The sequence below is a fragment of the Sceloporus occidentalis genome, unplaced genomic scaffold, assembly GCF_023333645.1.
Source record: "Sceloporus occidentalis isolate IW3139 unplaced genomic scaffold, rSceOcc1.0.p SCAF_51, whole genome shotgun sequence".
NCBI lineage: Eukaryota > Metazoa > Chordata > Lepidosauria > Squamata > Phrynosomatidae > Sceloporus > Sceloporus occidentalis.
In genome coordinates, this window is record NW_028317031.1 from 3,380,181 (window position 1) to 3,400,553 (window position 20,373).

Below are 20,373 nucleotides of genomic sequence, written 5' to 3' on the forward strand. Positions count from 1 at the left end.
TAAGTGCTCTGTTTTTAATACTAAAAATTGTTTTGGATTTGTAATTTTGTATCATCAGATCAAGAAAGCATCCTGAGTGCGGGTAGCACTTGTGATTCTTGATTAATGGATATGCTAATAAAAACAAAGACATTTATGTTTGAAGAGTCTTTTTTTATTAAAAAATACAGGACTATGAATCGCACGTATGGTTGATTAGGCTTCATACACTAAATCAGGCCATTGCAAATCGACCCAAAATGAGTTATTTCCAAGTTGATAACTAAAAAGCCAGTGTGACTGACATTCTATATGACTTGTACCGTCTTCAAAAAATCTATTAGTCCTTCTCTTGATAGGAACTGCACCTCACCTGTTTTGTGACTCCTGACTTCAAAGACTGGTGGGCTTTCTAAAGCCTTCCTTCCCACCACAATAACAAACGGATAGCCCATCATTTGGGCTTCTTTCACCCTTTTTCCAATAGTCAAATTATTGCGGTCATCCAAAACCATCTCGCCTCTGAGACCACAAAATGAATGTATGATTTCATCGTAAAGAGATTCTGCGACTAATGCGGCTTCTGATTCCTTACTGCCCTTTTTGGGAGGAATTAGACATACCTGGTAGGGGGCAATAAGACCAGGCCAGTGAATATCATCCTCAGTAGAAAGCACCTCTAGAGAAGCAGCTAAAAGTCTTGAAACCCCAATCCCGTAACATCCCATTTCTGCTACAAAAGGTTTTGCCTGGGAATCATAGCAGGTAGCATTAAAAATATGCGAGTACTTAGTACCCAGATAGAAAGTGTGTCCGATCTCTATGCCTTTTGTCTCTGTTAGTTTTTCTTTACATGAAGGACAGTCCCGTTCTCCTGGTTGTAAGGTCTCTACATTGGCAGAGAATCCACAACCCTGACATACTAGCAACCTGTCCTCACCGATAGTAGCAGGCAGCTGAAACTCATGTGAGATCTTGCCCCCGATATTCCCTGTATCCGCTTGGACTTTTACAAAATTCAGACCTAGGGCACTGAAAATGTTGGAGTAAGCTTGGCACACTTCGTTATACGTTTGAAATGCTGCTTCCTCCGTTGCATCAAATGTATACATGTCCTTCATATAGAATTCTCTGCTACGAATCAAACCAAAGCAAGGCCTCGGTTCGTCTCTAAATTTGCATGTTATCTGATAGAGTAATAATGGAAGTTGCTTGTGATAGATGCTTCCCCCTGAGGAGACGAGGTGAGTAACCACCTCTTCATGAGTGGGCCCCAGACAGTAGTCCTGGTTGTGTCTGTCCACCAGACGGAAGAGTTCTTTACCCATAACATCCCAGCGTCCGCTCTGTCTCCAGAGATCTGCTGGGTGCAAGCTGGTCAAGTCAACCTTCTGGCCCCCAATACCATGCATCTCTTTATCAATGAGTCGAATAAGCTTCTCAATTGAGCGCACAGTGTAAGGGAGAAAGTGAAAACAACCAGGACTGGAAGACTGAATTAGACCTGCCCTGATCATCAGCTTATGGCTTTTACTGGTCCGCTCGTTGGATTTGGATTCCAGGTGAGAGGATTGTTCTTCCCAAATATTCCTAGGCTGGTATAGCCGAGAAAGCAGTAGGCGTTTTCCTTTGGTCGAGTCATTATGATGAGATCTGCAGGACAGATTGGGCAGCAGTAATCTGGAACAAGGCCTCAGCAATCTCACCATGACAAGTTGCACCTTCCTTCCAGCTGGAATAAAAAGGAGGAATACACATTAATATGCACCGTTATAAATCTTTGGGCTGCTATAAAACTCATCAGTTTTGTGTCTGAAATAGAAAATTAAAGTCTAAAATTAAAGAGGTTAAAATTGCATTAGGTGTAGTTATTTTTCTTTAATTAAATAATGCAATTTTGTAGACATTGAAGCATTGAAGACAATTTGGTTTTATTTCATTTTGTTTCAATAGACCTGGAGGCTGCCATTGTTGTCAGTCATGTGATATTTTGGATGACCTTCCCTGCTCAGTCACTGAGTTTATTCTTTATGGCGATGCTATGGAAGCCCTGCATGCACATTGCACTTGTTTTCTCCATAGACTCTTATGAGTCAGGGCATCCAACTGAATAACTGTGACTCAACCAATGAAGTTACAACAGATTCCACACCTGAATGACAAGGATGTAAATAGAGAGTGAAGTTAATTTGGAACATGAATTCATCGTAGGGCTAATAAGCATTACTCAAAAGCTCACCTGCTGTTTTCAAAATTGGACAGGAAAAGCATGGCTGATCCGACACATACATCAGTATATAGATTTCTGACACAGGGCCTCAGATTAACTCTGTGTGCTCGAATGTCAAGGTCTGTGGAAATCTGCTAGAGGCCCCTATTCACCAACATCATGGTTCAGCAGTTTACGGATCACAGATAAACTGATGAGATGGTACTCAAGATTTACCTAAGCAACAGGCACAGCCAACTCCAATTATGCTGGAGAACTCCGCAGGGATTATGTAAATGAAAATGTTTCATTGCACCACAATTTTCTTGCAAATTGCGCAGTGGATAAATCTTAAACCTCTAGTTTTGACCACAATAACGAGGCAAAATCATGCTTCTTCAAACAAAAGACTACCCAAAATTGTACATTACAGATCACTGCAACTTTTAAAAGATATATAAACCCAGCACTTAAATTCATTAACAATGGACTGGAGCACACAAAAGCATTTCTTCACACTAGGCAACAGAAAAACAGTATAATAGGAAAACAAAGAACGTCTGGGTTAATGTAAATAATACATACTCCTTGTTAGTTTCTCGAACAAGTCACTAGTTTACTTTCCCAGTTGCTGCGGTTTCCTGGCAAGGAGCACAATCATGGTCCACTTCATGTGATTGCGCAATACATTCTTTCCTAGCACTCACTATGAATCCCACAGAAAGCTGTTTGTGCCATTGGCAGGAGGTTAGAGGGGCATTTACTTTTACACATGGGTGATATAGGTTTTGATTAACTCTTTACCTTCAATAAATGAAATAATTTAAAAGCATGTTCTGTTTATTCACATTATCTTTGTCTTATATTTAAATGAGTTTGTGATCCCAAACATTTAAATGTAGCAAATAAGCAAAAAACAGAAGAAACCGGGAAGCGCTGTATCTAACATCCAAGTCTCATAACCTTGCCTGACCGACTACCAATTCCACTCCGTTCACAAACCCCTACACTTCATCAGGAACTTCCCCATCATACTCAAAACAAATCTCCTTCACGCCAAAGCAATATGTATTGCTGATCACGTTAAAGAAAAATCATTATTTCATTCAGTAATAAGGATGTGGAAGACTATTTGCATTAGAAAAGTTCTCCAGTGGAAAACATCCACATACTTTGAGAAAAAACCTCAGTTTCATGATGATATCACTCGATACCCATTCAACCTGTTGTTCTGGGGCCAGAATGATCCCACAAGGGACCGGCCCCTAAACCCTTTAAGTGTTCATTTATGTCCAATATTACTGCATAACGTTCCTAGTATGCTTGTATTAATTGGGCAATTTTATGAGCTGCTTTACAGGGGTAATACCGATAATGACCCCTTTAACCGAGTTATACTTTCCACTCACTCTCTCCCACTCTCCTCACGGAACGGCCACAAACACCAAGGTTGTCAGAACACGGAAGTAAAGCAGCAGGACAACCGGAAACACACGGGGGATCGTGGTGAGAACTGCACAGCCGCAAACGCGTGTGACGGAACTGCGTAGCCGGAAACGCACTGGGGATCGGAGAGAGCGGTGCACAGGCGGAAATACAGATAGCAACGTGTGTTGCAGGAAGGAAAAGTAAGAGTTAAACTGGAATTCGAACGCAGCTGATTCTGAGGGTAAATAACCGGCGTTGTTACAGACATCTCTCGGGTTTGTCGCTGGGTTATGTTGATAAATAGCAGTTTGCGCTGTGTGTTAGAGACGTCAGACTGCTGGAAGAAATGGCTGATTGACAGCTGCTTATTCACTGTGAGACAGCAGACTGACATCTGCAGATGCTTGTACATTAAGACGAAGACAACAGGCTACTTATACGTTAGGAGAGAGCACAGAACAGACTGCTACCTATACACTGTGAGAGACAGCAGGCACACAGCTGTCTGGTTTGTTTTTTTTTACTTGAACTTGTCTTAGATTCAGGATAGTTTTATCACCATCCAATGCATGTTTAAATCCCATCACTGTATTACCCTCTACCACTTCTGATGGGAGACTGTTCCATGTATCTACCGCTCTCATGGTAAAGTAAAACGTCCTTATGGAAAAAGTTCTTATCTGCCTTTAAAGTCTATGTCCCTTAAACACATTGTAGGTAAAGCCAAAGAAAGCTGCTTAGGTGGAAGCCAGATCATCCACCGACTGTCTCTTTCTATAGGCGTCACTGCCATCAAGTGTTCTAGTGCTGGTAATAGTGATGCTGTTACTCGTACCAATTTTCAGGTAGTTCTTATGTAGGTCGTATGCAGTGGTGTAAACGCGGGGTTAATGAAACCAGTGAAAATGCATTGCTGTGTTTTTGCAGGCAGGTAGACAGAACGGGGCTGCATTCATGGATTTACAAGGCGAAGATGACGACACCATGGACCAGTTTATGGAGAAATTCAAAACCCAAAAGTACAAGGGAGCCTTTAACGAAGACAACTGGGAGGAGGTAACACGGCTTTCTTCGTAGCATTGTGGAAATATATGTATTGTGTATTTACTGTTTTAGTGTGTGGATGAATATTCCAATGTGCTGCTGTTCTATGGCACCAGCCTATCCGTGTCTGCTTTTGTGTCACATGACATTTAACTGTTACTGGCAAACATTTATGAATGGGGCAATATTTTACGTGATTAAGCAATTATTTCTGGGAAAGGTTTTGTGCGTTCACTTGTACTAGCGATGGTTTAACACTGTATTTAGTTATAAAAGTAACAGATTGTAAGCTTGTTTGCACCGGGTCCTCCTCACCTGTTGTTGTTATGTCCTGTTTACCCGTTTTTTTTTTAAGGAGTTTGACAAAATTCCTATGTTCATGAAGAAGGCCCCGCAAGAAATTGACCCAGAGAAAGCCCCAGAGCTGGCCTGTGTGCAGTCTATACTGTTTGATGAAGACCGACCCCTTGAAGGTATTCTAACAATGTTGTTTACTGCAACCAGAACTGTTAAGCCTTGTAGATGACTCTACTCTGCATATAAACTCTAAGCCAAGGGCGTCCAACCTGCGGCCCTCCAACTGCTGCAGGACTACATCTCCTATACTCCTCAGCCAGCCACCTTCGCTGAAAGAGCATTATGGGAGATGTAGTCCTGCAGCAGCTGGAGGGCCGCAGTTTGGACACCCCTGCTCTAAGGGAGCCTGCTGCAGCCATAGTACTTTCTTCTTGCGTTCACCTGGAACCTGCTGATATACAAGCCAGGATCCCACATGCAGACGGACCCAGCTCCATTCAGCTGCTGACTTCACCTTGAATACGAGTAGTGATTATTTACATGTTCTTGTTTGTGAATAATTACCATGCTTCCCTTTTTCATAGACTTACAGTGCCTGTTCGTTGTTGAATAAAGCACGTTAGTGTGCCGATGATAATTTCCAGAAAGGATTTACCTTTTGTTATCGTGTTATTATTGTACAGAACAAGCTGAGTCATTTAAAGATGAAGGGAATGAATACTTTAAAGAAAAGAATTATGAAAAAGCCGTCGCCTCTTACACAGAAGGTATTAAGAAGAAATGTAAGGACGTGGAGCTGAACGCTATACTCTATACCAACAGGGCAGCAGCGCAATTCTACTTAGGTAGGTGGAAGTAAATAGCAAAAAATAATGTGATGAGTATTCGGTACGAACTGTTCCGGTGTTTGGTGTCCGGCTCAGAATTAGGGGGGTTCTCAGAGCAGCTGCTTTGGAAACCATTGAGCTTCGCATGTGGGTCACAGGGGTCCACTAGGGCCACCCAAACAGGACTTTAAGTATTAGAAAGGTTGTAATGGCCAGGACCAATAATGTGGGTCTCTTTCTTAAGCAAGCATTTTTACTGTGTAAACCTGGTATTTTCAACCTGTAGGAAGGAATAATTTTTCTTTTGTACCGCAACCTTATTTTCCTGCTAACATTTTTATATGAACTTATATATTTTTTTCTTTATTTTTGTAAAATTACTCTCTTGTATTGATTTTCAGGTAACTATCGCTCTGCCCTTAATGATGCGATTGCTGCAAGGAAGCAAAAGCCAGACCATTTGAAAGCAGTGACTCGAGGTAGGAAGTCTGTCTAGAAGTATCTCTAGATATCACCATTATGGGCTTCAGTAGCGTCTCGCAAATCTGTGTTAACGATAGGTTTCTCAAGAAATCAACATACGTAGAACAAAGCATCAAAAGAGCAGCAGCACTAGCCGAGCAAAACATGAGAACCCATGTAATAGTAGAGGATAAAAAAATTAAAATGATGGAAAAAGCCTCACAAAACTTAAAGTGGGAACAGTTTCTGGGATTAGTCACTAGAAGACATAGCTTCATGGTCTGATGATTCTTTTTATTTAAATAAGGAAATATGTGAGTACTTCTTTTTAAACTATCTAGTTTAAAATTGATCTTTCAGCCAATTACCTGCTAAAAATATTAATGGTGTGTTTCTTGTGACTCAGTCTCTTTAAAGTGTTACCAGCCCACCCGCATGTTGTTTCTTGTAAAGACCTCACATATAGTATAACGCTGGGTTCCTGATTAAGTGGCGGTGACCCACCTATCTGCTGTTACAGGTGCCTTGTGCTATGTGGAAATAAAGAATTACAGAGAGGCTCTAAAGTGGTGCGAGGAAGGACTCAAAATCAACCCAACGGAGAAAAAGCTGATAGAAACCAGAACCAAGGCTGATAAACTGCAGGTACGAAACCCTTGCTCTAGAATGCATTAACTCTCAGTATCTCTGTGTTCTGGCGATATTACACATGAAACAGATAGGCAGTGCACAGTATAAGGAATCTGTTATCTTCTTATAGAGAGCTGCAGAGCGAGACGCACGGAAGAGTAAACTAGCTGAGAAGAAGAAGCAGTCCATGAAGGAATCTCTGCTCAATGCATTGAAGGTGACTGTCTGCTGGAGGTGGATCATCTGTATGTGTGTGAAGTGATCTAAAAAGAGAAGGTTATGAGCTGCTCATACAGTTATACGGTGATAGAATATGGTTTAAATGATAAATTCCTATTATGGTTTAATTGACTGACCCATGATTTACCCCTTGTGAGCTGCAATGCACCCTGTGTGTGTAAATGTGGTGTTCCATGCTGATTGTAATGCTCTGCTACAGGATAGAGGGATAAAGCTACATCAACAGGCTGCAGGAGAGGATGAAGAGGAGACCTCTAAGTTTTCTTATGATGGCATCAGCTCCGGAGAAGCAACCGGATCCCAAGTATTTCTGGATGAGAGCGGCCGTCTGCACTGGCCGGTGCTTTTCCTTTATCCAGAGCACATGCAGACAGATTTTATATCTGCCTTTCCCGAGGATTCCAGGTACATGAAAAGAAAATAAGCGTTGGTCTTACCCGCATTGCTCTCTTTGTCAGACTAGGGGCTGTAAGGACATCACGTTTTCAGGGTGATATTGAGTTGTCAAGCGGTGGTTAGTTAACCTCTTTATTTCAATGCAAAAGTGTTGGCAAACGTTAAACTTGGTTACCTTTATCAACTAAACTATTTGTGTTGAAACGTATCTATAGCTAGTGCATAACAGGTTAAAAAAACAAAACTACAAAGGCCGTTTTGTTTTGAAACGTTAGTTTTTGTGATATACAGTTTATTTCCCATCATTTGGTCTGTTGTGGTTGTACCTGATTGTGTTAAAAATTCACATCATACAAGCATTTTTAGGTAGTATTTTGGGGCGGCACAACTCCAGTCCTCAAGGAGGGTAGACAGGCCATGAATCTTTGATATCATCTTAGCTTGAGCACAGAAATTTCAATTAAAATTCATAAAACTAGTTGTTTTCAGACAAGGATACATTGAATTCCTGTGATTTTTACGACCCTGGAGGACTAGAGGTTTGCAGTCCTGCAAAGCAGGAACACAGACTGTTGGTTAATATCAAATATATATTTTCTTACCAGATTTATAGATCACCTGAATGCAATGTTTAATGAAGATGATCCTCCGTGGGACACGGACCGGAAATATTTTGCTCCAAATCTGGAGGTTGGTGTCTTTTCGTGGATATATTGTTATTATAATGGACCAAAATTCACAGTGACACAGCAGGCTAAAGTAATTTGAAGACGTTTCCTAACAATTGAAGTCTGGCTGCACATTAATACACACGGCCACCAGAGGTCCTGCAATGTCAGGTAATGGACTTTATTTAATAAAATCATTTGCCAGCCGATGAAAAGACAACTGGTTTTGATACATCTCCTGCTACTTTGGCACAGATGGGTCTACTGTTATAATGCTGAATAATGCTATATTTTTGCATATCAGTATACATTACTTAAACACTTTTTTGTCATTATCTTTGCATCAGCTGAATGCTGATGTTTCCTAACCAGCAAATCTCTTATACCCATTCATTTTGTAATAAAAATGGCAAACCCCTGTGGGGGGCTTGCTTCTCATCGTCAGATCATGTTATGAACTCTGATTGTTTCTCCTATGGGGCAGGTTTACTTTGAAGATGAAGATACGCAGTCTTTTTATCAGGTGAATCCAGAGAGAACGTTGCTGGAGGCCATGCAGCACAGAAGGTGAGAACATGCTGTATGGACCGTTTTTGTTATCAGCCGGCTGTCTTCTTCCTTTTGTTATTTGTGAATGTTCACAACTTCAAAAAAAGGTATAGAATTTATTCAACTAACCCCAACCCTAATGCACCAATGATACCCACTATGTAGCTGACAAGATCACCCCATCCCGATGAGTAGCCATGTACTGTGCATCTTGGCAGGAGGAAGTGAAATAATTGGGCTTTCTAAGTGGGATGCCATTTATTTGAAGGGAATTATCAGTATGTGTGTCAATGATTCCTGAAAGATGGACATTACTGTCCCTTTATAAAAATTGTAAGTTCTCTCTTGTAGTGATTCGTTTATAGTGTCAAGTGGTGATTTCTCAAGTCAATGACTTGGTAAACCTATATAAGGCATAATATGTAGACAGTTGTCTTTTTTTCAGCCCCATGGTAACTACTGTTTAGCGGACGAGTCCTTTTATCCTAGGCAGGGGCATCCAACCTGCGGCTCTCCAGCTGCTGCAGGACTACATCTCCCATTCTCCTCAGCCACCACCTTAGCTGAAAGAGCATTATGGGAGATGTAGTCCTGCAGCAGCTGGAGGGCCGCCGGTTGGACACCCCTGTCCTAGGGGATACCAATTTTTCTGCACTTTCTGGCAGTTTAGAATTTGTTGGTATTACCTAAGTCAACAATCGTAATAATAATTTGGTTTCTTTTCCCCGTAGGTTTCGAGTAAAAGCTGGGTCTCCATCATTTTTAATCTTTGTGAAGCAGTCCTCATTTTATAAAAAATATTTTACCGATCGTAAAGTTTATAAGTTGACGTAAGTGTGAGGTAACACATCAGCCGTGATTCAACAGCGGAATTTCTTCATCACGGCTGCATGTTCCTACAGAACTGAACAAAAGAAATCAGTTTTTAATTCTGGACTATTCATCTTTACAAACTTTACAAAAGAACTTCACTATTATATTTTAAGTCTTTGCCAGTTTTGGGGAGAGTCATTAAAAACATGCAAGGGTGTCTTGATTACCTCCAACATCCCAAAGACATACTAGAGGTTTACGGGGAGGCTCTTTCTATTTATTAACCCCCTATCTCAATCTATTTTTGTGAAGAGAACAGTGCTTTTGTTCTTCTTTGCCAATATATATATATATATATATATATATATATATATATAATAAAATTGAATGAGGAAAAAAAGGTAATGTTTCCTAGAACTCCCTATACCCATGTAGTGTTGTTGTTTTAACCTCGATCAGGAGACTTTGAGGTTAACCTGTATGATAATTTTCTGGTATTTTTTTTTAATGAGCAAAATAACAACATTCTGCGATATTCTATTCTAAGTGATGTACTGTTCAGTATATAATTGAACAATCGTCCTGAAGAACAATCGTCCTGAAGAACAATCGTCCTGAAGAACAATCGTCCTGAAGAACAATCGTCCTGAAGAACAATCGTCCTGAAGAACAATCGTCCTGAAGAACAATCGTCCTGAAGATCGTAATCCAGTACTGCGGGAACACTGATCTCGGGCGATGGTCGTGAATCTGAAGTGGCTTTTCTAAACTCTATAATTTGTGACACAAAACATACATCCAGAGCTAGTGGATCTAAAAACGTACTACTCAATCTGCTGTATTGTCTGGGAACTTAGCCTGTTACTTAAATATGGAATCAAATCACAACGGGTCATTGGACAACAAGGAAGATTTTGTGAAAAGAATCTGCAACTTGTACAGTGTACGTAAACTCAGATTTCAATTAAAGTAAAGAGTATGAAAACAAGTTCTGTTGTGGAATATTTAATAAGCACAATTGCAGTACTTTAAAAACATAAATGAGGTGTAGGTACTTATATACACACACACACACCCTTACCCATACATATACACTAATTATACTTTAGCCATATACACACTCACTTTTGCCTCTTACTTTACCATCAACTAAATGCCCCCTCCACAGCCCCCAAGTCACCCTCTACAGCGCCTTTTCCCTACCTTGGAGCAGTTTCTATTAGAAGCTACTAGCATAGTCTTCACGCCCGTGCACAGGGACTGTATTATGCAATGTCGGGATGATGGAGCAACTTGTGACAGCTGTAGAAGATAATGTAAGTCCTGGGCAAACCGCTGGCATGGTATCCAGGGCTTCTGCATGTTCTCGGGAAGCAATATATAATAAATAGTGTTAATACGTAAAACATGGAAAATAGGAATCAATGTTGATGAAACATACACTCACTGGCCACTTTATTAGGTACACCCGTTCAATTGCTTGTTAACACAAAGAAAATATCCAGTGAGCGGCAGTTGTGTGGTCGAAAAAAGCCTTGTTGATGTCAGGGGAGAATGGGCAGACTGGTTCTACTCGTTACAACCACGGTACGCAGAATACCATCTCTGAACGCACAACACGTCGAACCTTGAAGCAGATGGGCTACAGCAGCAAAAACCACACCGGGTGCCACTAAGTCAAAAAACTAAGGCTACAATTCACACAGAATCGCCAAAATTGGACAATGGAAGACTGGAAGAACGTTGCCTGGTCTGATGAGTCTCGATACCAGCTGTGCCATTCCGGTGGCAGGGTCAGACTTTGGCATATAAAGCTTTGTATCAATGGTTCAGGCTGGTGGTGGTGTAATGGTGTGGGGGACATTTTCTTGGCACACTTTGGGCCCCTTATTACCAATTGATCATCGTTTAAACTCGGCAGCCTACCTAAGTATTGTTGCTGACCATGTCCATCCCTTTATGACCATGTCACGAAGCTCACATCATCTCAAACTGGTTTCTTGAACATGACAATGAGTTCACTGAACTCCAATGACCTCCACAGCCACCGGATCTCAATCCAATAGAGCCCCTTTGAGATGTGGTGGGACAGGAGATTCGCAGCATGGATGTGCAGCTGACAAATCTGCAGCAGCTGCGTGATGCCATCGTGTCCATATGGACCAAAATCTCTGAGGAATGTTTCCAGCACCTTGTAGAAAGTATGCCACGAAGAATAAAGGAAGTTCTGGAGACAGAAGGGGGTCCAACCCGGTACTAGCAAGGTGTAACTAAAAAAGTGGCCAGTGCGTGTATGATTAAAATATTTAAAATAAATGATGGTGAATAAGATGAATACATGCTCATCTGCAGCAATATAAATCTCTCACGTTACACGTAATGCAGAATTCTTTGCTTTAATTGCTAGATATTTTGTGAGTACAAAATCTGTAAGTGATATCGTGAAGTAACCGGAGATTCTGTGGCTCATCTAAAGCAGATGATGTAAACGGCGTACGGGAACGATTGAGGGCTGCACTTGTTTTATGCTCAAGGTCCAAGTGCAGAGTTCTGCGCGTGAGATGTAAGTCCTGTAATCGGAGCTAGCACAGGGTTATTGTAAAACGGAACACGAGAACACCGCACAAATTCCTCTACCTTTTTTTTCGTGACAAAACTTCTTTTGTGGGGTGAAATAAAGGGTGCGGAGTCACGGTGGTCAACCCAATCAGCAGAATTTTTTGGAAGCCTTCTAAAGCCGAAGTGTTCTGGAGACGGCAGAGAGCGGATGCTGCTGTGAGAAACCCTTCCATGATGAAGAGGTGCTCTGTGTCTGATCTCAGGACAGTGGCTGGGGTGTGCGTGTTCCTGGGGGTCTGCATCACAATAGCTGTGCTGTGTCTGACCTTGGGTAGACCTCTTAAAGGTAAGGTTAATCCGTAACAATGCACTCTGTGAAAATCTAATTGCGAGTCCATGTAATCTGATTTTCAGGTATTTGTTCCATAAATTAATCTAAAATTTTTGAAAATTAGTACATAGAACAACACAGTCTTAATGAACCGCTTTAATATTAATTGTATTGGTTCATGCGTCTTAATTGTTACTGTTAATTGTCTTATGCAATGATAAGGACTCTTGTACATTTCACACATTTCTGACCAGCGGATACAGAGCCGAACTGGCAATGATGGCACGTCACTGGCAGTTTAAGGCCACCGGCCGCCTGATGACGTGTGGCTGGCAGCTGGATATGTGAGGATGCTCGATAGGTCATGTAATGTCGGGCGGTCATATCCGGTCACTAGTCACACACTGCTGCCCCTGATGTGCCACGGGAGCACCCGATCTGCCATGGGCATTTGCCTTTTGTGCCAGATAGCCAGTCCGAGCCTGAGCACATGTACAGCGCTAAAAAAATATTTAATAATTAACAATGGTGGTTTAAAATGGGCAGACTACATGGGCCATATTGTCCTACCATCACCTTCTATGACTTGTAAGCGCTCCCCTTCTGCGAGTAGAAAGGAATGGTGTGCAGCTCCGATATATGTTTGAGGGGGTTACGCAGTTCAACAGATTGTGGTCTGTTTACTAAAGCATAATTGGCTTTGACTTCTCTTCCTAGTTAATTATTGTTACAATAATGTCACATAATTATCAACTCAGATAATCTAAAACACACCTTCTCCTGACAGGAGAGTCCGCTGACGTCCTTGAAGGTTTCCGTGTTAATCTATAGATCTATATCTATAAATCTATACAGGGATTTAGTAGAAATGCGTAACTGCACGGTTTGAGCTAAATTCTCCCTGAAATGCTGCGCTTGCTGTAGGGCGCTAACCACTGCCGTCCTTAAGCAGGGACAAAAGGTGGACAAGCATGGAGCCTGGGCTCAGAGGGCCACACAATCCCACCTGCATCTGTCTGCAGCTGCTACCAGAAATGGTCTGAAATTTCAAATTTTTGGGCTATATATAGATGATATCCCCGTTATCGATCGACATCTGTCTTCTTCTGTTCCTGTTATTGTATGTAACGATGAGGGTTAAGTATCTTTATTAAGTGCAGATTAAAGCACCATCCCGTACTAACGCAACCATTTCACATAATAAAGACTGCTTTCTACAAGCGGAGATTAGGCTCTATCAAAAGCAAAAAGAGCCTAATGTAATAATATTTCTGATCCAGAATATATTAATATTAGGACACGGTTTATGCAGGAAACCTGTAAATGATGTGACATGTATGAAGACATCTTAATATGATCTTACTTTCTGCAGACCCCGAACCTCATTCCCACACTGGGGGAGACATGCTGGAATATATGATGTCCCAAGGGAAGATCAGCTCCAAGGATGGGCTTCTGGTGACCTGGAGTCATGGGGCCAACAGCAAGAGTCAGATGGAAGCAGCACTAAAGAGTAAATATTCGCTGTGTGTGATGTATACATGGCTGGCTGGGTTGGAAGGTACAGCGGGTCGGGTTTTATCAGACATGAGTGGCCCTCTGAGCCCACTTTGTGAAGGTCCATAGCCTTCTATGGGACCGGCCTCTGGATTCCTTTGTTTTATACATTCTGTATCATCGGCTCTTAGAGTTCTGTTATGTGCTCATTGTTTGGAGGAACCTATTCACTAATGTAACCAAAGAATACTGGGAATCGGGATCCACAAAGAAGCTCAAATGAAGCTTAAAACATGTTTTCATAAGGCGGAGAGGGGTAGGGTAATGATTTCATGCAATACTCCTCTATTCAGATCTCAAGAACAATGAAGGTGGCCATTCCCTCTATAATTAATTCAATGTTAAATCATTCATTATATTGTAAAACTGTTGCAAGAAGAAACAAGTAAAAAATTATATGACCAATGCACTATAAGGAACTGTCAAGGGTACATTTTCATGTAATGTATAATTATTTTTTATTGATTTATATAGTGCCACCATATTCCACAGCGCTGTACAATGCAATGGAGAAATACCGATAGGACTGGGTTTGTGGAGTAATTTTACTTTTTTTGGGGGGGGAGATAAGTGAGAATCACCTCAAGCTTTATAACACCCAACCAAATTCACCTTCTAAAATCAGCGATACATGACATTATTTTTACATGCATTGGTTGTATGGTGTGTTCCTCCAGGTGACATCATGGTTCTAGAAGCTGATGTTAATGTTCAAGGATACGGAACCGTAAATCAAACAAACATCCCAATCATGGCTCATCCGCCGGATGTTTATAGTGACAACACACTTTATGAATGGCTCGACGCAGTTGTTGATTCTTCAAAAGGTACGACGTGCCAATACCTTTAAAAGGAACTTGTAGCCAAGCTAATTTTTCTGGAAAACAGCTTTCGCTTTTCCTTACATTTTCATTAGATTGTATAACCCAGTACATTTACAAACACAGTACATATTAAAGGGCCACTCCAGCCATCATATGAACATTTTTGCGCCCCTTTTCCCACCTCCCAGTTATTTGCCATGCAGGAGAACATCCATACTTACCACCACCTCGGCTAGGGATTTATTTTAAAGTTTGTTGTGCCTTTTATGTTAAATTCAGCATACTTATACTCTTACCTCTAAAAAGGCTTGGCACATAGTAATGGGAAGGGAAAATAATGCAAATTTGGACATGATGGATTTGAAAACAGAATTTAGTAAGGGGACAACATGCCGTCTTTTGATTGTACTTGATACATAGGAAGGAACTTCATTGAGATACCCTCTAGAAGCTCAGCTTCCTAGGTAGCCCCCTACATTGGCTGGAAGATAAGGCCGGCCGTCAACAGAAACCCCGATTTCCCTTAAGGAATAAATTATGGATGGATGGAAAAAGTAAATATTCTACAAACGGTAGAAACACATGATAGTCATTCCTATTTCCTATTTTATTTCATAAGGTATCAAGCTGGATTTTAAAAGCATTGAAGCTGTGAGCCCATCCCTTGATATATTACATGCCAAGGCCACCAACGTGAAGATTAAACAGCCTGTGTGGCTGAATGCAGACATCTTGATTGGGCCTAACGTCAACCACAATATTGCGGTCAATGCAACTCGGTCAGTATCAATTGAGCTTTGTCCCTTCTTTGTATTTCTATTTAAATGTATTTTTTCAGCATTCAATGCATGCAAGTACAGATATTGTAAATTTATTGCAATGTTATAGAACATGGATCTTGGTAAAGCTCAGTAGAACGGACTTAACAATCGAAAGGTCCATGAAAGTATACACAATGGTGGACTTAAAATGGGTTGAGAAAGCTGTAGGATTGCACATCAAGTCCACTCCAAGCTGGAAACAGGTTTGTGGAGGTGTTTAAGATGGGAATAATAATAATAAGTTTGGGCATAGGTCATAAAATGTAAGAATGAATCCACTTCCAGTAATCCACCCCCAGTAGTTCCTTACTCTTAAATAAGAAAAGTTTGAATGAATAATAATTTCTATCAAATGATTACAGGTTTCTGGCATTAGTTCAAGAGAAGTTCCCAGATGTCACCATTTCCCCAGGTTGGGTGACCCTCTACCTGCCTCCTTTGATCTCAAACCGGACCTACACATGGGAAATGATCCAGCAGATGTACAATGTAGTGAAATCTGTGCCCCAGAGGGTAACTTTCCCAGCACGAGCTGTTCTAACCCGCTCGGCATGGCCTCACTTTAACTGGCTTCTGCAGCAGTCTGACCGGTAATGTCAGCATACGGCTTGGTTACGTTAGATTGTGTTTAGGTTTGACATATACCAGGCTTACTATAGCAGCCATCATAGAAACATGACACGTGACGACAGATAAGAACCATTCAGCGCATCCAGTCTGCCCATTATTCTGCTCGGACTCTCTTCACTCACCATCCCCTCCTGTCATGTCTACTGCAGCATGTTTTACTCTCACCTGTTATCGTAGGCATCTCTCAGCCCTCACACTTATTTTGTCCATACAAATAGGGTCCATGTCTTGTTCTAAATTTCCAAGGCATGGGCTATGGCTGCGCACTATGGGCTCCAATCCCATGCTAATGCCCTATGTATTTCACCCTTGCAGGTACACCCTCACATTGTGGCAGGGGAGTTCTGACCCCCTCACCTTGGAGGATCTTTTGTTCATTCGAAGCAGCAGTCACCCTGAGCAGATCTATTACGATATTTACGATCCTCTGTTATCTGAGTTCAAAGAAATTGCTTGTAAGTATCAGTCCTGAACAAGTATAGGTAAGAAGACATTATTCCTCCCCAGGTCTCTGCTCATGCAGAGACTGTGTTCACTGTGGAGTACTCTAAGCATGTAGGTCAGGGCTGTCCAACCTGCGGCCCTCCAGCTGTTGCAGGAGTACATCTCCCATACACCTCTATCAGTCCTGCAGCAGCTGGAGGGCCGCAGGTTGGACAGCCCTGTTACAGCCATGGGATTGTAACACTAGTAGTACCCTCCACAGATGTGTCAATCCATGTCTGTCATTCAGTTCACAAGAGACTCCTGTGTCATTTAAGGAAAAACAGGCAAACAGCATTTTTTGGGTTTTAATTAACGACTAATAATGAGAAACTCACAGAAGGCGATGGAATCACTTTCACATCATTCACAGCCGTTAAAATATGTAGAAGTGTTATTGTAACTCACTGCTGATAATGATGTATGTTTGAGTCAGATGGAAGTACAACATTTTACTAAACCTAACCTAGAAGCTGCCCCCCCCAACCCAAGGAGACAGCAACCCATCAATCATTACCAGCAACCTCTCGTGATGACACCATGCCGTTCTCTGTCCGGGCTCTGTATTCACTCATGTCTAGAACCACCACCTCCCAACTTGAATTACTCGCGAATATGGATTTATATTTTGAAAGTACCAAGTTTTAAAACTGATGTTTATTGCACACAGTAAATCCAAACAGGAGGTCTCGGTTTTATTCTGGGGGCAGCTTGCAGTTGTATTTCCACCCTGAGGATGATGATGGATTACTGGTGAAATGGTTTGATGCTGAAGATAACGTCACATCCCTTCGCGGCTTTTTGGATAGTAAGTGTCTTAATAGGGACATTTTGTAATATTAGTCTTTAAACGGCCAGTCTATGGCAGCCTCGACCTTACAGGTACAGAATAGACATAAAATACAAAAAAAAAGGGTGAGACACGTGACCCCTTACGTAATACTATGCTAGACGCATACATTCTCTGCATTAGAACTCCACCCATTATATTAAATGTGCTATTCCATCTAATCTGCTGAATGTAAGACTGTTATAACTGAACGCAAAATGAGAAATAACCTTCCTAGAAATCCTTCCCAGAAAAAAAAATCTTTAATAAAGAGTCGTTTTGTATCATTCATTGATTTTTTTTTTTGTACGGAAAACAAACATTAATAGGTTATTGCCGTACAAACTGACAAACATTCTTAGAAAACTAGAGTAGATGGTTCATATATTAGGACATTTTTTACACAAATCATTAAAAATACACTATATGATGAGTTTACATTTTTGTATCCTTGTATATATACATATATTTTGTGTATTGCAGATAACTCTGGCATGCTTACATTCTACGTTGAGATGCAGGAAATAAATTCCAACCTCATCCCGGTGGTGGTCTTGTCTGCGTCGTCTTCCGTGCTCCCTTTGGAAGATGGTCTAAAGTTACCCTCTGCTACCTCCAACCCTTGGGGAGTTTACTTGAAAATAAAAGATCCCATGTCCCTCAATGAGACTCTCAATGCACTGAGACGGCAGTACGATCAAAGAGCACTCTATTTCCCGGTGTGGATTAGCATGGATGTATCTTATGGAAGCTTCAGTACTCCTGGATATATACAAGGCAAAGACTTCATTGGTAGCATTAATGCCATCTTCCCCTATGTTACAATTGCTCCCAGCTGGCCTGCGGAGGTGCTGGTTGAGGGCTACACCGATGCGATGGTAAAGGACATGATAAAGCTATGTGAGGGTCTCTGGCAAGAAGTGTCCTTTCAGGTCCAAGCAGTAGCCTTGGAAGTGTCCTGGCTGAACGTGGTAAAAGTCATGAAGGTCTCTCCAATGTATTCCCTAACCATACAGCATGACTTTCAACACGGATCCTTCATGAGCGGATACAAGGGGCTGATGGCGATCAGATCACACTCAGAAAAGAACGTCTACTACAAACTGCCTCGGGATTACCGGTACTTACTTCTAACCAGCATCTATACGTCATAGAAAGAAATGACTACCTACGTCTTTTAAGGACATAGCCTATTGGTTATATTTGTATAAGGGTCCCATCTGTACTGTAGTACTGGGGGATGCACGACAACCCCCTAGGAATTATGTAAGGTTAACAACGTGTTTCACAACCCACATAATCAGCTCTTTTGTTGTCGTTGATTGAATGCTAGATAGATACTTGTATTTGTGTTTTCCGTAACAAGATACTTAGTGATGCAAATTTATGAGCAGGAATCTTAGAATCCAAATGTATATTGAAGTTAATACAATTATAATAAAAATGTTTGTGTCCGTATACGGAATATATTAAGTGCATGGTAGATTATTAAATAAAAGCCATGGATTACCAGCAGTGTTCTGTAAATTGAGACTGAAACACCATTCGGAGAAAAATAAAACCTCTCTCGCAGGTCCAGGGTCACTCCTGAGGTCCATTCTTTCTGTTATAAGGCAATAGAGGGGGTAGGAGTAATGGCCATTGTAACCTATACCCTATCAACACCACCCTTTTAATCATTATTATGATTATCCCACCTTCTTTATGTCCACGCTTGGTGCCTATTTTCCGCATAAAACCCCTAAAAATAAGAAATTACGTTTGGGACACCAGTAGTATGTGCTTAGTAGCACATGATTTGTAAATCTGACTCTGACTAAACATTTCAGAGAGATTTTCCTCCAGCTATAGAGAGTCTGTATTTTTGTACTAGGTATCGCATCTCTGATAATACAAACTTTAGAAAGCAATTATTTTATTGTAATATTCCGGATAAGAAATGCATTACTGCACAATATGTCAAATACTTTAGTTTCACAACATCCTTAAAGGCGCCAGTCCTGAGAACAGAAAGTGCGTGTTGTGTCACTTTTAACCCAACCTGTATTGTTTTCCTTACTTTGAAACTTAAAGGGACAGCAAAATCCAACTTTTTATACTCTAACACATGGTTTTATACAGAGCATTAACTATAAAGTTAAACCTACAAGAAAAATAAGTCTAAATTTTCCGGAACATTGATAGATCCCTATTTTAGGGATTATCCAATTCCGAGAAAATGTCAAATTTTTACTACCCTTCTTAAACCTAAAAGTGTGGCAGGAAAATCTCCCAACTTTCAAACTGGTTTTCAGGACTTCCTGTGTAGTGTAAATGGGGAAAACCAAATAATTTAACATATTTATCTGAATATTCTGCATGGTTGCTTTGAAACAAATGCCACCTGGACACTTGGACAATGTTCAGGTGAACATTTTAGACCAGGCTTGATCTCTCTCCTTGTTATTCTCATAACCTTCAGCCAACCGAAAGGGAACTGTAGCTAAAACAATCATCTTATTTAAGCGGCAAAGATCATCCTTTTAACTCTTTCATCACCAGCACCTATTTAATTTCTGTAAATGTGAGATCTCCCCACCATCCAACACTGAACCAGAAAGAGAGGTAGCGGGACAGAGCCTCCATTATAGCAAATTACTGAGAAAGATGCACATAAAATGCTGCCATCACTATACTAAACACAACATCTTTGTATTGCATATGACTTTAAAAATATCAGTAATAAAAGCCATAAAAAACATGTAAGAATTATTTTATAATAACATTTTCTGTGCAGCAAACCCTTTAAAATGCCACC

The 20,373-nt window shown here is 41.0% G+C and overlaps 3 protein-coding genes across 3 annotated transcripts; 2 read left to right on the forward strand and 1 right to left on the reverse strand.

The window, feature by feature from the left end:
• Window positions 1-287: 287 nt before the first annotated feature.
• On the reverse strand, window positions 288-2,250 carry LOC149288456 (putative proline--tRNA ligase, mitochondrial). Its single transcript, XM_089491641.1, has 2 exons — window positions 2,219-2,250; window positions 288-1,632 (listed from the first exon to the last, which is right to left on the reverse strand). Exons 1-2 carry the CDS (start codon window positions 2,248-2,250, stop codon window positions 288-290), a joined length of 1,377 nt encoding a protein of 458 aa, XP_089347767.1.
• A 2,320-nt stretch (window positions 2,251-4,570) lies between these two features.
• Window positions 4,571-10,765, forward strand: LOC149288457 (hsp70/Hsp90 co-chaperone CNS1 homolog). The gene is made up of 11 exons (XM_089491642.1): window positions 4,571-4,672; window positions 5,016-5,133; window positions 5,641-5,802; window positions 6,186-6,263; window positions 6,767-6,891; window positions 7,007-7,093; window positions 7,316-7,521; window positions 8,118-8,202; window positions 8,665-8,747; window positions 9,461-9,559; window positions 10,711-10,765. Exons 1-11 carry the CDS (start codon window positions 4,571-4,573, stop codon window positions 10,763-10,765), a joined length of 1,200 nt encoding a protein of 399 aa, XP_089347768.1.
• Window positions 10,766-11,083: 318 nt separating this feature from the next.
• LOC149288458 (protein FAM151A-like) lies at window positions 11,084-18,730 on the forward strand. Its single transcript, XM_089491643.1, has 8 exons — window positions 11,084-11,129; window positions 13,805-13,945; window positions 14,667-14,816; window positions 15,433-15,592; window positions 15,997-16,224; window positions 16,580-16,719; window positions 17,418-17,555; window positions 18,060-18,730. Exons 1-8 carry the CDS (start codon window positions 11,084-11,086, stop codon window positions 18,728-18,730), a joined length of 1,674 nt encoding a protein of 557 aa, XP_089347769.1.
• The last annotated feature ends 1,643 nt before the right edge of the window (window positions 18,731-20,373 follow it).